General features: G+C 45.7%; 1 protein-coding gene across 1 annotated transcript; it reads left to right on the forward strand.

Moving 5' to 3' along the window:
* Positions 1-1807: 1807 nt before the first annotated feature.
* nmnat2 (nicotinamide nucleotide adenylyltransferase 2) lies at positions 1808-13984 on the forward strand. Its single transcript, XM_086071798.1, has 11 exons — positions 1808-1992; positions 3613-3701; positions 6044-6111; positions 6193-6271; positions 7475-7601; positions 7668-7748; positions 7814-7858; positions 7979-8055; positions 10220-10321; positions 10396-10463; positions 11279-13984. The coding sequence occupies exons 1-11, from the start codon at positions 1908-1910 to the stop codon at positions 11379-11381; spliced, it is 924 nt and encodes a 307-aa protein (XP_085927924.1). The 5' UTR covers positions 1808-1907; the 3' UTR covers positions 11382-13984.
* The last annotated feature ends 90 nt before the right edge of the window (positions 13985-14074 follow it).

The following is a 14074-nucleotide window of genomic DNA, read 5'->3' on the forward strand; positions in this document are numbered from 1 at the left end:
TGCGGCAGCGGTGAGCAGCAGGCTTGGGAATCATTTGCTGATCGAACCTCCCCAATTGCAACCACTTTTCAGTCTTTCAGTCTTTGGTGAGTTTTTATTCACATTTTGTGTCTCAAAAAAAGAAAAACAAGAATTCCTACAGAAACGATAGGGCCTCGGGTCCTAACAAGCTTCCACGAATCCAATCCAGGAAGTGCATCATCGTGCTTGGAAACACGTTCCCTGACGTCCTGAAATTCGGACCCTCTCGCTCTGCATTCCTTGTTTGCCAACTCGCCAAATTCTAAAATGCAAATTTGGCTTGAATTCCTCTTGACAAGCACGAAACCTGCTTGTACTGCGTGCTATGCTGCATGTTTTTTATTTCTATTTCGCACCTTTGAAGCAAAAACTGCGAAAACGTGTTATCTTTGGCGTGGCGTTTGTGGCTGAGCAAGCATTCCGAGGGCGGCTGTCACCGTTGAGTGACGTCATCTGGCGCCGCTTTTTAATTGGCTGCCGCCCGATGACGTCACACAGAAAAAGGGCCACACATTTTCCTTCTTCTGGCCAACAACCGTGTTGTAAAACCGAAAACCAAACAATTTATATCACATTTTGAATCAACCCCAAAAGATTCAATCAATTGCCAAAGACAAAAACAAAGGACATTTTCACTGTAATTATAGTTAGTTTTACTTATTTTAAAAAATGTAAAATGTAGCTTGTTTTCATTTATTTATTCATTTTACATTTTATATCGCAAGCAAAAAAAATTTTTTCAATTTCAGTTTTATTTGGTAAGTTTTGGTTAACTAAAACAGAATGTGTTATTTTCAACGAACTTTCAACGCTTCTTTTATCTTTCATGCTTGCTATGCTAACAATAACAACCAGCAGAATGCATATTCTCAGCTGAACTATTTACTGGATGCCGGAAAGATCGAGTACAGATGTGTACTCACATCTGTGGAGCCTTTTTTATCTTAATATGCAGAAGAAGGTGTCCTCTGTCCAAAATGGTCCCTACTTTCATACTGTCTTGGCCGCCCACCCGCACGGGGGGCTGCTCAGCCTCGCCCGGGTGAGAATGTGTGACCTGATGGTCTTAACGCCTTTCAACTGGATAATTGCGCCAGAGTGCAGATCGATGGGAAGACGCCAAGCCAGGACGGGTCACAGCGACACAACGATCTGTTCAATAAGAGGCCAATCATTTGTACAACATTCCAAGAAAATCACAATCATCCTATCATTGTTGAGCTATTTTTCAAAGAGCAGTCAAAGGGCGCCACGCTGGTGACCCTCACGAGATACAATTCCGCCCTTCAACAGTTTTGACTCGGCATCAAACCGTTCCAAAAATTCCCACAATTCCAAAATTTCACTGAAGGGGGTGTACCCCGCCTACTGCCCAAAGCCAGCTGGGATAGGCTCCAGTGACACCCCCCCCCCCCCCCCAGACCCTTGCGAGGACAAGCGGGTAAGAAAATGGATGGAGACCTATTCATTGGTTGCCACATGGGGGCGCATTTGCCTATTGTCAATAAGTCGCCACCCACTTGTGTTTGTTGTGTTCTGAACCTCTGCAAATTTTGACGACGTGTAAAAAAAAAAAAAAAGAGTAGCTGCGTGAGTCGTGACCTACTTTTAAAAAAATAATCAAAATATCCACTTTCACACGTAGCCTAATTTATCCTAGGAATTCTTTTCAAAATCATTTTGTTTGTTCGGAATGAATAAAGCAAAGCAAGGCAAAGCAAATCTTTCGCATTCACGCACGTGACCGCCGTCCGTGCGTGCGTGTGTGTCGAAGGCATGACGTCACTTCCCCCCAGCATCCTGCCGCAGACTGGGCGACCTCGCCTCTCGCTCCTCGTCGTCTTGCTCTAGAAACGGAACCGCGCGACCAGAACCGGGTCGGAGCCATGCCAGAAACCAGCAAGAGTCACGTGATCCTGCTCTCGTGCGGCAGCTTCAATCCCATCACCAAGGGACACATCCATATGTTCGGTAAGGGCTTGCGCGGTGCGTGGGAACGGCGCGTGGTGACGTCACGGCGATGGCCTTCGCCTTGCTTTCTGTTGCGATCGTCGCTGTCCAGCAGTCCGGTGCTGAATTCTCGAGGTTCGCTCGCGTCGTTTGTGCAGGCCTTTAACAACAACAACAGCAGCCGCCCCCACCCCACCCCACCCGCACCCCCACCCCCCAAACCAACCCAACCCCACCCGCGATGTGACGCAGCCCGCAAAATCATCTCCATCTTCCAAACAGCAACCAAAGATGCATTTTGACAACACGATCGCCATCTCAAGTCGCAAGTTTTGATTGAATTGAACTCTTCTCGTTTCTGGCTAACTTCAAATCACAAATTAGCTGATGTTTCATCACTTATTTGACTTATTTTCTTTTAGCCCTATAGTTGACATTGTAAATGATCATTTGTTCTCAGTTTCCCATCTGCTTGAAATAAATGCATAATAATTGATGTTAGATTATAAACATGGCGGCATGATGACCAACCGGTCAAACATGTCTGCCCCCTCGTCCAGAGGTTGTGAGACGGAATCCGGCCCTCTGGTCTCCCTGGCCGGAGGTTGCATGTTCTCTACGTTCCTGCGTGGCTTTTCTCCGGGTACTCCAGTTTCCTCCCACATTCCGAAAATTATGCACGCCGTCTTCATTGAACGCTGAATTGTCCCGAGATTGTCCGCGATTGGCTGGCAACCAAGAAAGCAGCTTTCTTTTGAAGCGTCACGAATTTGGTGTACGCTAAACAAGTGGATACCCGAGGCATAAAAAATGCATGGCTTGTTTTTTAAATTTGCAATGTAGTAATAATCTTCATATTCCGATGCTGCCTTCACGTGGTATCGAAATGACGGCGAGTAGAAAATTGCACGTCAACGCCCCCTCGTGTGGTATTTTCTAGGAAATGTTTTTGATACCCGAGTTGAGAGAACTTTTCAAGTTTCAACATGGCGGAGAGCGCCGGAGGATTTGTGAATGGCAGGAAATATTCAAACTTATAAAGGCGTTGACGTCCGCGAGCACAGCAGCTTGTTTGAGAATCGAGCCAAATTACGTCGCATCCACAATTTGGCTACAAAAATCACATGAACACAACTCGGTCGTAATTAGGAGGTTGCGAGTGCGAAGGTCCGTCGTTCCCACGGCACGTGAAGGAAGGCAGGGTCGGTCCCTGTCGCTCTTCTCGCCACTGAAGTTCCTCTCGCCTCGTCACATGACATAAACGATTCTTACATGTTGTGCTACGCTAACACCGAGCTCAGCTAGCAGTCGGAAAAGCTAAAGGAAGCATCGTGTGACTCATTGTCAAAAGAACGATTTGTTACCGCCCGCCGCTGTCATCGGCAGGCCGGCACGATGGTGCGAGGGGCCCATGAGAAACCAAATCAAATCAATAAGTACATGTTCAATAAAGCGCTCTGGTATCGATCCGATGCTCACGTTAGTATCGGTTCTATCCATACTCGGATGGATCTGCGCAGTCCTGAACGAAGGAGCCCCTGGAATTTTGTTGAGTCGCTGCGATGGGGACCCGCCATGTCAGGTCGCAGGTCAAGTCCCCGCCATTTGCAACTTTCTTCCTCTGTTTGTGTGTGCGTGCAGAAAAGGCAAGGGAGTACCTGCACAAGAGCGGCCGCTTCATCGTGATCGGCGGGATCATTTCGCCCGTGCACGACTCCTACGGGAAAGCTGTGAGTTGAATTCTACACTCTCAGGACAGAAAAAGCGGGACTGACCGCCAGGGGACATTTTTGTTCTGCATTTTTTGCGTTGTACCCGGCAGGCTTCACAATGAAAGCCCTCACTCAGGGGTCTGCAACCTGTGGCTCTGGAGCCACGTGTGGTTCTTTTCGTCGGTCCCTCTTGTGTGGGGATTGTTTTTAAAAAACAGAAACCAATATTTTTGTGCACATATTTCTTCCGTTTTTTAGATCAACTATTCTTCAAATGAATGATTGATTTAGATTTAAAAAAATTTAAAATTTAAATTTAAAATTAGATTTAAAAAATGAACCATTAAAGTAGTGCCCTGCGATTGGCTGGCAACCAGTTCAGGGTGTACGCCGCCTACTGCCCGAAGCCAGCTGGGATAGGCTCCAGCAACCCCCGCGACCCTTGTGAGGACAAGCGGTACAGAAAATGGATGGATGGATGGAATCATTAAAGTAGTACTAAGAAACTTTTCAAACTTTAAATATTTTCATACCTCTTCTGATGAAACATTGACTTCCAGCTCGATTAATAAAACCGTTGCCGCTCAACATTTTTGAGGAGGTTGGTCGGAACACACAAAAAAGGACAAATGTGCCGACTGCTCGATGTCTCCGTCACTTCCGCTTTTCCACATTCGTTACCAAGATGGAAGTCAGTTTGAATGTCGATGCACGATTACTGCTTTCCTGGCAGGAGCTGCAAAACAATTGAAAAGTTTTTGTCTGAGGAGACAAAAAAGGAAAAGGGAGGCTACCCGGACAAAAGGACAATCAAGGATCAACATTGGCCCGCCTTACATTCGCTGGCGTGAGCTCAAAAAAACGACGCAATGCGCTTGTCCTCGTGGGAAATGTGGTCTTCCTTCACACATAACATTACCGCTTTTGTCAACCGAACTGAAAGTTCCTTAGTGTTGCTTTAAATACAGAAAAAAATGTCCAAACTTTTGAGCGGTCAGAAAGGAACACAAAAGGTAAATGAAAACGTTTTAAAGTGTCTCAAAAGTGACCATAAAATGTCCCAAAAAGGAAAAAAAGTTACCATCAAATGTCCATGAAATGATCAAAAATGTCAGAATTGGAGGAAAAAGGCAGAAATGAAAATGTTCAAAAGGGTCGTCATAAAATGGCCACAAAAGGGCCCAGTGTCAGAAAATAAAACCACCAACGGAGACACAGGTGGGCGTAATCAGACATAACGAGACAAACACAACAAACCCACCAAAATAAAAGAGAATCCCAACCCCTACAAAACCCAAACGTGACATTTACTCAACACAAATGTAACCACAGCACTTTTGTTTTTGCTCTCATTTTTTTACGAGATGAACTCAAAAACTTGTTCCACGTACACAATTTCTCTCAAATATTGTTGTTCACAAAGCAGTCTCAATCTGCGATAGTGAGCACCTCTCCTTTGCCGAGATAATGCATCCAAGCTCACAGGTGTGCCATATCGAGATGCTCATTAGACACCGTGATGAGTGCACAGGTGTGCCTCAGACTGCCCACAATAAAAGGCCACTGTGGAAGGTGCAGTTTGTTTTATTGGGTCCGCGGAACTCTGGAAAAACCAGTACTGGCTGGTTTTGACTGGACCTGTGCACGAATCATGATTAGACACAATCGGCATCTTGATATGGCACACCTGTGAGGTTGGATGGATTATCTCGGCAAAGGAGAAGTGCTCACTGCTACAGATTTAGACTTTGTGAACAATATTTGACAGAATTGCTGATATTGATTGGGTTTCCATCCACCCATTTCTATTCAAATTTTCAAGAAATGTGAAAATAAAACACACAAAAATCCAAAAAGGGCCCAAAACTGTCCAAAACGTTTTTACGGAAAATGCGAATTCTGGTTCTGGAAACGGGTTTTGCAAATAAACGCTGGCGAGACCGGATACACGTCGCACGTACGTTTGTAGTCCCAAAGCAATGTCGGACGATAAAGTAAGGTATGTTTGGGGGGACGAGCAAACAGAAATCGAAATTGGAATTCATTAAAGAAGCGAATATTAATGCTAGTTTAGATGCAAAACAGGACGGAAACGCTACAGTTGATCAAAAATTACAAAATAAAACTCATATGAAGTCACCGCACGGCGCCGTCGCTTCCTGGTCTTCTTCTTTTTCTTTTAAATTGCCGGTGGATCACATCTCCATGGTGTATAGCGCCACCTACGGCGGCGGAGGTCCCCTCTCAAGATTTGCAAAAGAAGAACCGATGGAAACGGGTTGCGTGACCCCAATGGGATGCCGCGTGGCGTTTCCTTGACACGTGTCATGACGTCGTCCCGCTGTCTGTGCCTCCGCCAGGGCTTGGTGTCCAGCAGGCATCGTCTGACCATGTGTCAGCTGGCCGTGCAGTCGTCCGATTGGATCAGGTGAGTCACGCGCCGCCGCCGCCGCCGCCGCCGCCGCCGCCATCGCCGCCGCCTGCTCTCAAGTCTTTGCTGCACTCGCAGGGTGGACCCCTGGGAGTGTTACCAGGACACCTGGCAGACCACCTGCAGCGTCCTGGAGCACCACCGAGACCTGATGAAGGTGACGTGGAATTTGCTGCACGTTCACATTCCTGCCAAGCGGGCATGGGCGAGGGTCTCGGACCGATACTCGGCCCTATTTGCGGGTTTTCAACCCTTTGGCGATGCAAAACAAGTTGTGTTTTCCGTTCCAAATCATTTCCGTCTGGATTTCGAGCACTTCTTCAAGTCTTCGGGCACATTCATGTGAATAACGATGCCTGCGAGATCTCGCATAAATAAGTCGTCATCATTCAAAAATAAAAGGGAAATAAAATATGAATAAACTTCTGCTCCACAGATTGGAACAGTGGGCGGGGCTTACTGCCATTGTGGTCAATTGCTTGAAAACGAACGACTTTCTTCAAGTTGTTTGGTTTGCCATATTTACTCATGTCTGATTCTGAAAGCGATGCTTTTCATTTGAAAGACCGCGCCGTATTTCCGCTTCCTGTTTCCCATCCTCCGTTCATCCTTCAGCTCGCAGCGTGCAGACACACTAAACGGTCGACTTCAACTAAGACTTGCATTCTCTCTCAATCCTAAATAACCAGTCGAGAGTTTGAATCCTCAACACGACGTGGTCGTCATGAGTCTGAGTGAACACGTGCGGAGTTCCACAAGGCTCCGTCCTTGCGCCACTTTTGTTTCATATCTACATGTTGCTCAGATTATGGAGCAGCACAACATCTGGTATCGATATTGATGCAGACGACTCGCAACGTTTCAGGGCCTTAAAAAAAAAAATCGGCAAAATATTCTATCAGAAAAGCCTTATGTTGAGACGTGATGATGTTTTGGCGGCTTGATTATTATTATTATTATAATTAAATATCTTTCATCAGGAAAAAAAGTATATTTCTATCTGTTTCCGTTTTTGCAGCAATTAGCATGAGAATGTAACAAAGTTTCATCAATATTCACATTCCTGGTGAAAACACTGACAAAAAGAGCTTGGCCCTGGCTGATCTCTTATACTCTACTGCCACCGGCTGGCAAGCACGGACTCTCGGCCGTGCCGCGCCCTCTTTGGCGCGAGACCGGCGGCTCTCCGTTAATGGCCCCTCCCCCGCAGGTTCCCCCGCGCAGACCTCGTTACCGCTTGACTTCCTGTTTGATGGTCTTCTCGTGCCCGTCCCAGGATCTCACTCAATCGTGCAATTGGTGGTAGCGATGACGGGTCACCTGATTTGATTTGCCTTGGAATGCGTTTTTGTGCTGGCAGAGAGTGACGGGCTGCATTTTGTCAAACGTCAACACGCCGTCGTCCACTCCCGTCCTTGGTCAGCCGCAGACACAGGCTCCGCCCATTTACCACAACCACAACAACCTCAACCACAAGCCCACTTCCGGTAAGCTTGATGTGAGGATGATGATGATGATGATGATGATGAGGATGATGTGTTTGTGGTTTGCAGTGAAACTTTGGGGGAAGCTGAGTGAGAGTTTGGGCAAAGTTTGCTGCGTGCGTCCTCACATGGAACGCTTCGCCTTCATCGGTGAGTCCAGACGCAGCATCGCCATCTCACGCGTGCGTCCAAAACTTTGATCTTCCTCCCGTTAGATGAAAACGCCAACTTGGGGCCCGCCATGACGTACGAGGAGATCGGTGAGTGGCAAGCGCGTCCGTCCGTCCGTCCGTCCGTCCGTGTGTGTGCGCGCATCCGGTAAAACGTGCGCTTTACTGAGGATGTCTCTTTCCTCCCTCCTCGCCGTCTGTGTTGTGTAGAGTTGCGCATCTTGCTCCTGTGCGGAAGTGACCTCCTGGAGTCCTTCTGCATCCCTGGCCTGTGGAAGGACAGCGATGTAAGCGTCACCCTGGCCCCGCCCCTTCCCACCTCACCCGTCATGTCCGTCTTGTCCTCCTGCTCGGCCCAGCAAGCGCCAGCCGGCAAATGAGTCCCAAACAGTTCGACGCAGGGGTGCTCAAGTTGGGTCCTGCAGAGCCCCTACCTAGCCAGCCTGTTTGCCACGTTTCTGTCCACTGACACACCTGATTCGTGATCAGGCTTCTGCAAAAGCCTGCTGGCGAGCTGATCATTAGATTCAGCAGTGCTGCAGGAGGGAAACGTGGAACACAGGCTGGACAGGGGCTCTCCAGGACCCAACTTGGCCACCCCTGGCCCAAACACACAGCAAGCAGCTCACAAATGATGAAAACAAACAGAAAACATTCATAGAGCAATTGTCAGAAATGGCTCGCGAAGGACTCGAAAAGACTAAAAATGGAATTGAATAAATGAGGACAAAATGTACGAAAGCATGGAACTGCCCAGGTAAGCGTTTTGACTGGCCGCTACGTTCAAATGTACGACGGCGTATTAGGGCCACATATCATTTTTGTTTTTATCTTAGGTGTAATATTCAGGAGGAAAAAAAATCATAAAGTTACGAGAAAAAAACTTATAAAGTGGCAAATTTGCTTTAAAAAAAAAATCACAAATTTACCAGAAATAAACTTACAAATTTGCAATATTATAAAGTGGAAATTTTACCAGAAAAAATAAATGCTTATGAAATAAGATAAAAACAATAAATGAAGCAAAATCACCATTTTGGTAGTTCTCGAACGCTTTCAGGTCGGAATTGAGAAAAACCAACTTGGATTTATCCGACTTCCGACCATCCTCGAATGCAGCAAAATTGTTGGATACGAGATGAAGACTGCAACAATCAGACGCGCGCGTACTTTCGGTAAATGCAAGCGAATGACGGAGAACAGCAGATTCGACATATCGGCAACGTGAGTGCGAACCTTCGCAAAACGAGGCGTCGCCGTCGCTGGCCGTCCCGAACGCTTCGCAGTGCGAATGCTTAACATCGGATGACGTCACAATTTGAAAACCGAAAAGTATTGGCACAAACATCCGAGTGCGTTACGTGCATTTCTCGCCAGAGTTTTTTTCTTGCAAATTTGCCACTTTATAATGTGACAAATTTGCGAGTTTATTTCTCGTAAATTTGTGATCCCCCCCCCCCCCTCTCTGAATATTACCCTTGCTTCTAAAAATATAGATATATTTATACGCGGCTCTAATACGCCATCAACGAATGTACTTGTTGGCTAAATGCTAGAAACATATTGATTTAGATTGTTGCATTATGAAAAAAAATGCCAAACTGCAGACATAATGAATCATAAATTAAGAACAAACAATGTTTGGAACATATTACTATAATGTGTTCCAAATGCTTTAAAAAAAGTTTTTTTTTGTTCAGTTTTTTTGTTCCCCTCACTTGCGCTAAATGATACCCCGCGGCATGTGGCTAACATATGCTACATTTGTAGCATTGAGCCAAATGTATTTGTTTGAACACATTTAAATATGGTTCAATGTATTTGTGAGTTAAACATTGGCAGTTCCATGAAAACAAGACTTTGAAAGAAAATTGGGTTCAAGAGCTTACACCAAAAAGAAGAAGAAAAAAGCAACTCCAAAGCATTTGAAATGAATTGCAATTGATTTCAAATGTCTTAAAACAAACAAACAAACAAAAACAAAAAAAATAGCTCCTGGTGAGAACAAAATCAACGGAAAAGCAATTGGATCAAACTTTGGGAGTGATTGAAAGTCGCTTTACGAATGGCAGAAAAAGAAGTCCAATTTCAATTACTTGAAAATGCCTGAAACGCCGCAAAAGAACTTTTGAAAAGGACTAGTCGGCCCGTGATTGAACTTGAGCGCGGACCCCCGAGGCCGTCGTCGTCATCAGTCGGTCGCGTCACGTGGTTTGAAGTCGTGCTTCCGTTATCACTGCATTCAATTTGGACTCAAATCAGGAACGACTCACGATTGGATTCATGTACAAACTTCGCAAGTATTCAAGCGGAAACAGTAAGCGGACTCTCGGGCCGCCCTTCGGTACCGACGGGCTGGAAAACAGCTTGTAAGCAACTCACACAAGCTCTCGAACGTTCCTGTGGAATTTGTGTTCTTTGCAATCGTTGCAAGCGTCTGCGCGTTTGCAGATGGAGGTGATCGTGGGCGACTTCGGGATGGTGGTGGTCCCGCGCGACGGCGCCGACACGGACCGGATCATGAAGCAGTCGTCGGTGCTGCGCAAACACAAGGTTGTGGCCGTCTTTCTTTTGGGGAAGGTTTTTTTTCCCGACACGCGGCCTTACTTCCCTCCGCTTGCTCTCAGGACAACATTGTGGTGGTCAAGGACGACGGCAAACATCCCATGGCGCAGGTCAGCTCCACCAAGAGCAGGTAAGACACCCGCAAGGGCGGACGCAAAGATTGGCAAACGTGTTCGCCCGCTTTTCAAAAGTTGAGCCAAGTCCGCCGTAACGCTGAACAACAACAACAAGCGTTGTGTCGCTCAAATGTTAGTCAATTGTAAAGACAACTCGTTATGTTGTTCCTTCGCCAGTAGAGGTCAGCCTTGCCATAGTTCCATGTGTGTTGACATATTTGATTTTGTCAAACAGAGCCACCTACTGGCGAAGCAATGTAAGCAGCAGCTCGACGATCCAAAGCCTGTATACGAAACGCAGTCGCAGCACGGGAGGTCCAAATAGCAGCGATTCCCTCTCTCAACATTGCTTTTCATTTCGGAGCCTTGGCACAGCAAAATATGGAAGTCAGAATGCTGATTTGTCTTTTGTGATTATTTGAAGTTTCTAAATGGCGAACGTTCTTTAAAACGGTAGCGCGTTGCTATTAGCCGTTAGCTGCTAACTTATGCTAACGTCAGAGTTAGCCAAATGTGCTACGCAGATGTTAAATACTGTAATGTTGTTTTTATGCAGGAGCACTTATGTTTTATTTTGATCTGAATGTTGCAGTTTCACCCAAAAAGTATGAAAGAAAAAGTAAAGACCAAAGGCTACAACAAGCACGACTTTCAAATGTTTAGCTCGCTGCCTTAGTTACGTCCTCTACACTAACCGAGGGCGGAACAACAACAAATGGAATCCAAAAAAGAAAACGGGGGGAAAAAAATGATTTTTTGATGTACTGTCATCCAAATCTAAAACGTGAGATGAATTGCCGACATTGAAATGTGTATTTATTGTTTTCAGACTGGCGCTGCAGCACGGCGACGGCCACGTTGTGGACTACCTGTGCCAGCCCGTCATCGACCACATCCTCAACACACAGCTCTACATCAACGCCTCGGGATAGACGTCGGCCGCCTCCACGTTACGCACGCGCCACAGCCAAAAAAACAGCGCTGTCAAAGTTAAAGCTTTAACTTTGACAGCACTACCAAAAAGAAAACATTTGTTGGTGCCATTTCGACACGCTGGAATTGGTGACGACGTACTTCAACTTTTTTCCGGATTCCTTCATGCCTGCTTTCCAATGCCGTTAGTTTTGTGTCACAAATACAGGAAATAAGAAATAGAATAGAATTCAGTTGAAGCAAAGTTCACCAGCTTAATGCTAACACAAAATGCAAAAGGCGCTAGTAGAAATTAGCATTGACGTTATGGCCATGCCAAAGCTTCAAAACAAGGGCCACGTTATGCCCGGGCAGGTCATCAGGGTCGGGTCACCGCAATCCGCAAAAGTTGGAGTAGAACATTCGTGTTCAAGATGTTTCACCTTCAGTTAGAAATGTTTTGCTGCGACGACGCTGGGCCCGTTAGCGCTTTCACACGAAAAGTGGTCAAGATATGTGAATGGAAAGCAATGAACTTGAAAGAGGCGGCTGGTGCCTCTTTCAAGTTCATTGCCGTCAATTCACTTTTTCTAATTTCTCTTCTGGGGGGAGCAAGACGAGCAATGCAAACTCGCGCATGGTCCAAAAGAAAGGTGCCTACGGGTCATAGTTAGCCCCAAGGACAACATGACAACACTAAAACTACGGATGGGACTCTGAAACAATACAAACACATTTATCACATTTATTTATTGAATTCAACTTAACCCTCCTGTTATGTTGTGGGTCAAAATCAGCCACATTCAAGTTAAAGACCAGTTATTCGCTATGAAACTTGGCACCAACAGAGAGTAAGAAATGTTTTTGCCATTTTGACATATTTGCGATGAATGGACTGGAACAATGTTTCCCGCCATGCTTTTGGAACCGTGAGCATAGCCAGAATCAAATGGACCCAGTTGAAAGTTGAAAAACTACAAATGAGTATTTTTTTTTACTTTTTGCTACAAAACTTCTCCTGAAATGGTTTACTTTGACACATTTTCAATTAAAATGGTTACTTTCCAAATGTTTTTGTAACATTAAACATAGCCTGGCCAAACTGACCCCACAGAACTGCAAATGGAATATTTCATGATGAAACTTCATTTGAAATATTTGCAACGAAAGCGATTCATAATGTGGGTCAGGATGTGTTTTTTTAACATCAAACCTGAGTCAAATTAACCCGGCCGGGACCATTATTGCGGTTCCTGAGAAAAGCAACCTAACAGGAGGGGTCACATGATACACGTTTTTAATGCTGTTTTTTTGGTATCCAAATTTTCAAAAAAGCTCATTTTAATACGTTGGTATTTTTGCTGGCATTTGTCACAGCATCCAAATTTCCTGTGGGCAAGCGACACGTTCGACAAAACTCGCATTCTTCGTGGCGTCCGAACTGATCTCAATATTGGACTGGCCCATACGCGGCCGTGCAAGCCGTTGAAGTGGCATGGCGGCCATCTTGCTCCTCCCATCTCCTGAGCAGACAAGACTACTGTATAAAATATACGGTAGATATGTATATACATCTCGAGGCAGTTAGTATAAGGGCGGGGTGGTCACTTTTTTAACAAGTAAAAAAAAAAAATGAACAAGTGGACATTATGTGCTGCTTTAAAGACCCCCTTTTTCTTTTGTCGCTCAGTTCCTAAGTTAGACCCCAATCTTAGATTTGGCAGAGGCATATTTTGTTGAATTAGTTATCATTCTTTCATAAATTTAAAAAAAAAATACAAGTTTCCTCCTGTAAACATCATTAAGCATATATTTAATTCATGTATTTAAGGCAATTTGTCTAAAATCCTCTTGTTTATGTTGAACAAATTTAAAAGATGATAAATCATGCTGTTTCTTAAGCACAGTCGCAAATGTTCTCCAATTTGGATACTGTCAAATGTATCGGATGGTATGCCAAGAAAGGTTTCTTGGGAGGAGCAATATGGCGGCCTGGCGGCTTCAAAAGTCTTCTGTCCAGTCCAGTCATATGCTGTACTCAGATCAGTGGACATCCGCTTTTCTCTGCTCAGCTCCGTGCTGGCCGCCATGTGGCACGAGGTGGTACTGCATCGAGCACAACCTGGCTGGACATGACATGATCTTGCCCGTTGACTGTAAAGAAGCCATGAAAATGTGTAACAAAGGGGGCCGGATGCAAGATTGCACGGCGACTTCACTGGAAGGAACTGCGTCACCGGCGTGCGCGTGCGCGCGTGTGCGTGCGATGAGGGGGTTGGTTCACTTTGGCTTCACTTCCTGTTTTTCATCCAGTCAGTCGATGCACGCAACCACAGCTGCTTCGGAACTGCAGTGTGGACCCCCAAGCTGGACCGGAGGCCCGGACTTGGGCCCCCCTGGTTTAACACATGAAAACATCTGCCCCACTGTCCATAATCAACCAACCTGGAGGAATTTGGAACCCACTCGCAGCGAATTAACGGATGTTTTTTTCTTCCCGATTGTGAATGTCGGACTGCTTGTCGGTGTCGGTGTCGACTGGTCAGCATGTTGACTCGTTCTCTGCTTGTGCTCGTGACGCGCATGAATCCGATGGATGGATTAAAATTCTGCACAAAACAAACGACTGCTCTGCGGCCTTTTATTCAATTCCACACAATTGATGAGAAGAGGAACGAGAAAAATGGGAAACGTGCGTGTGGCGTCCCTGAAA

This window comes from Leptonotus elevatus, chromosome 1 (genome assembly GCF_054856555.1).
Source record: "Leptonotus elevatus isolate MCC_2025b chromosome 1, RoL_Lele_1.0, whole genome shotgun sequence".
Taxonomy (NCBI): Eukaryota; Metazoa; Chordata; class Actinopteri; order Syngnathiformes; family Syngnathidae; genus Leptonotus; species Leptonotus elevatus.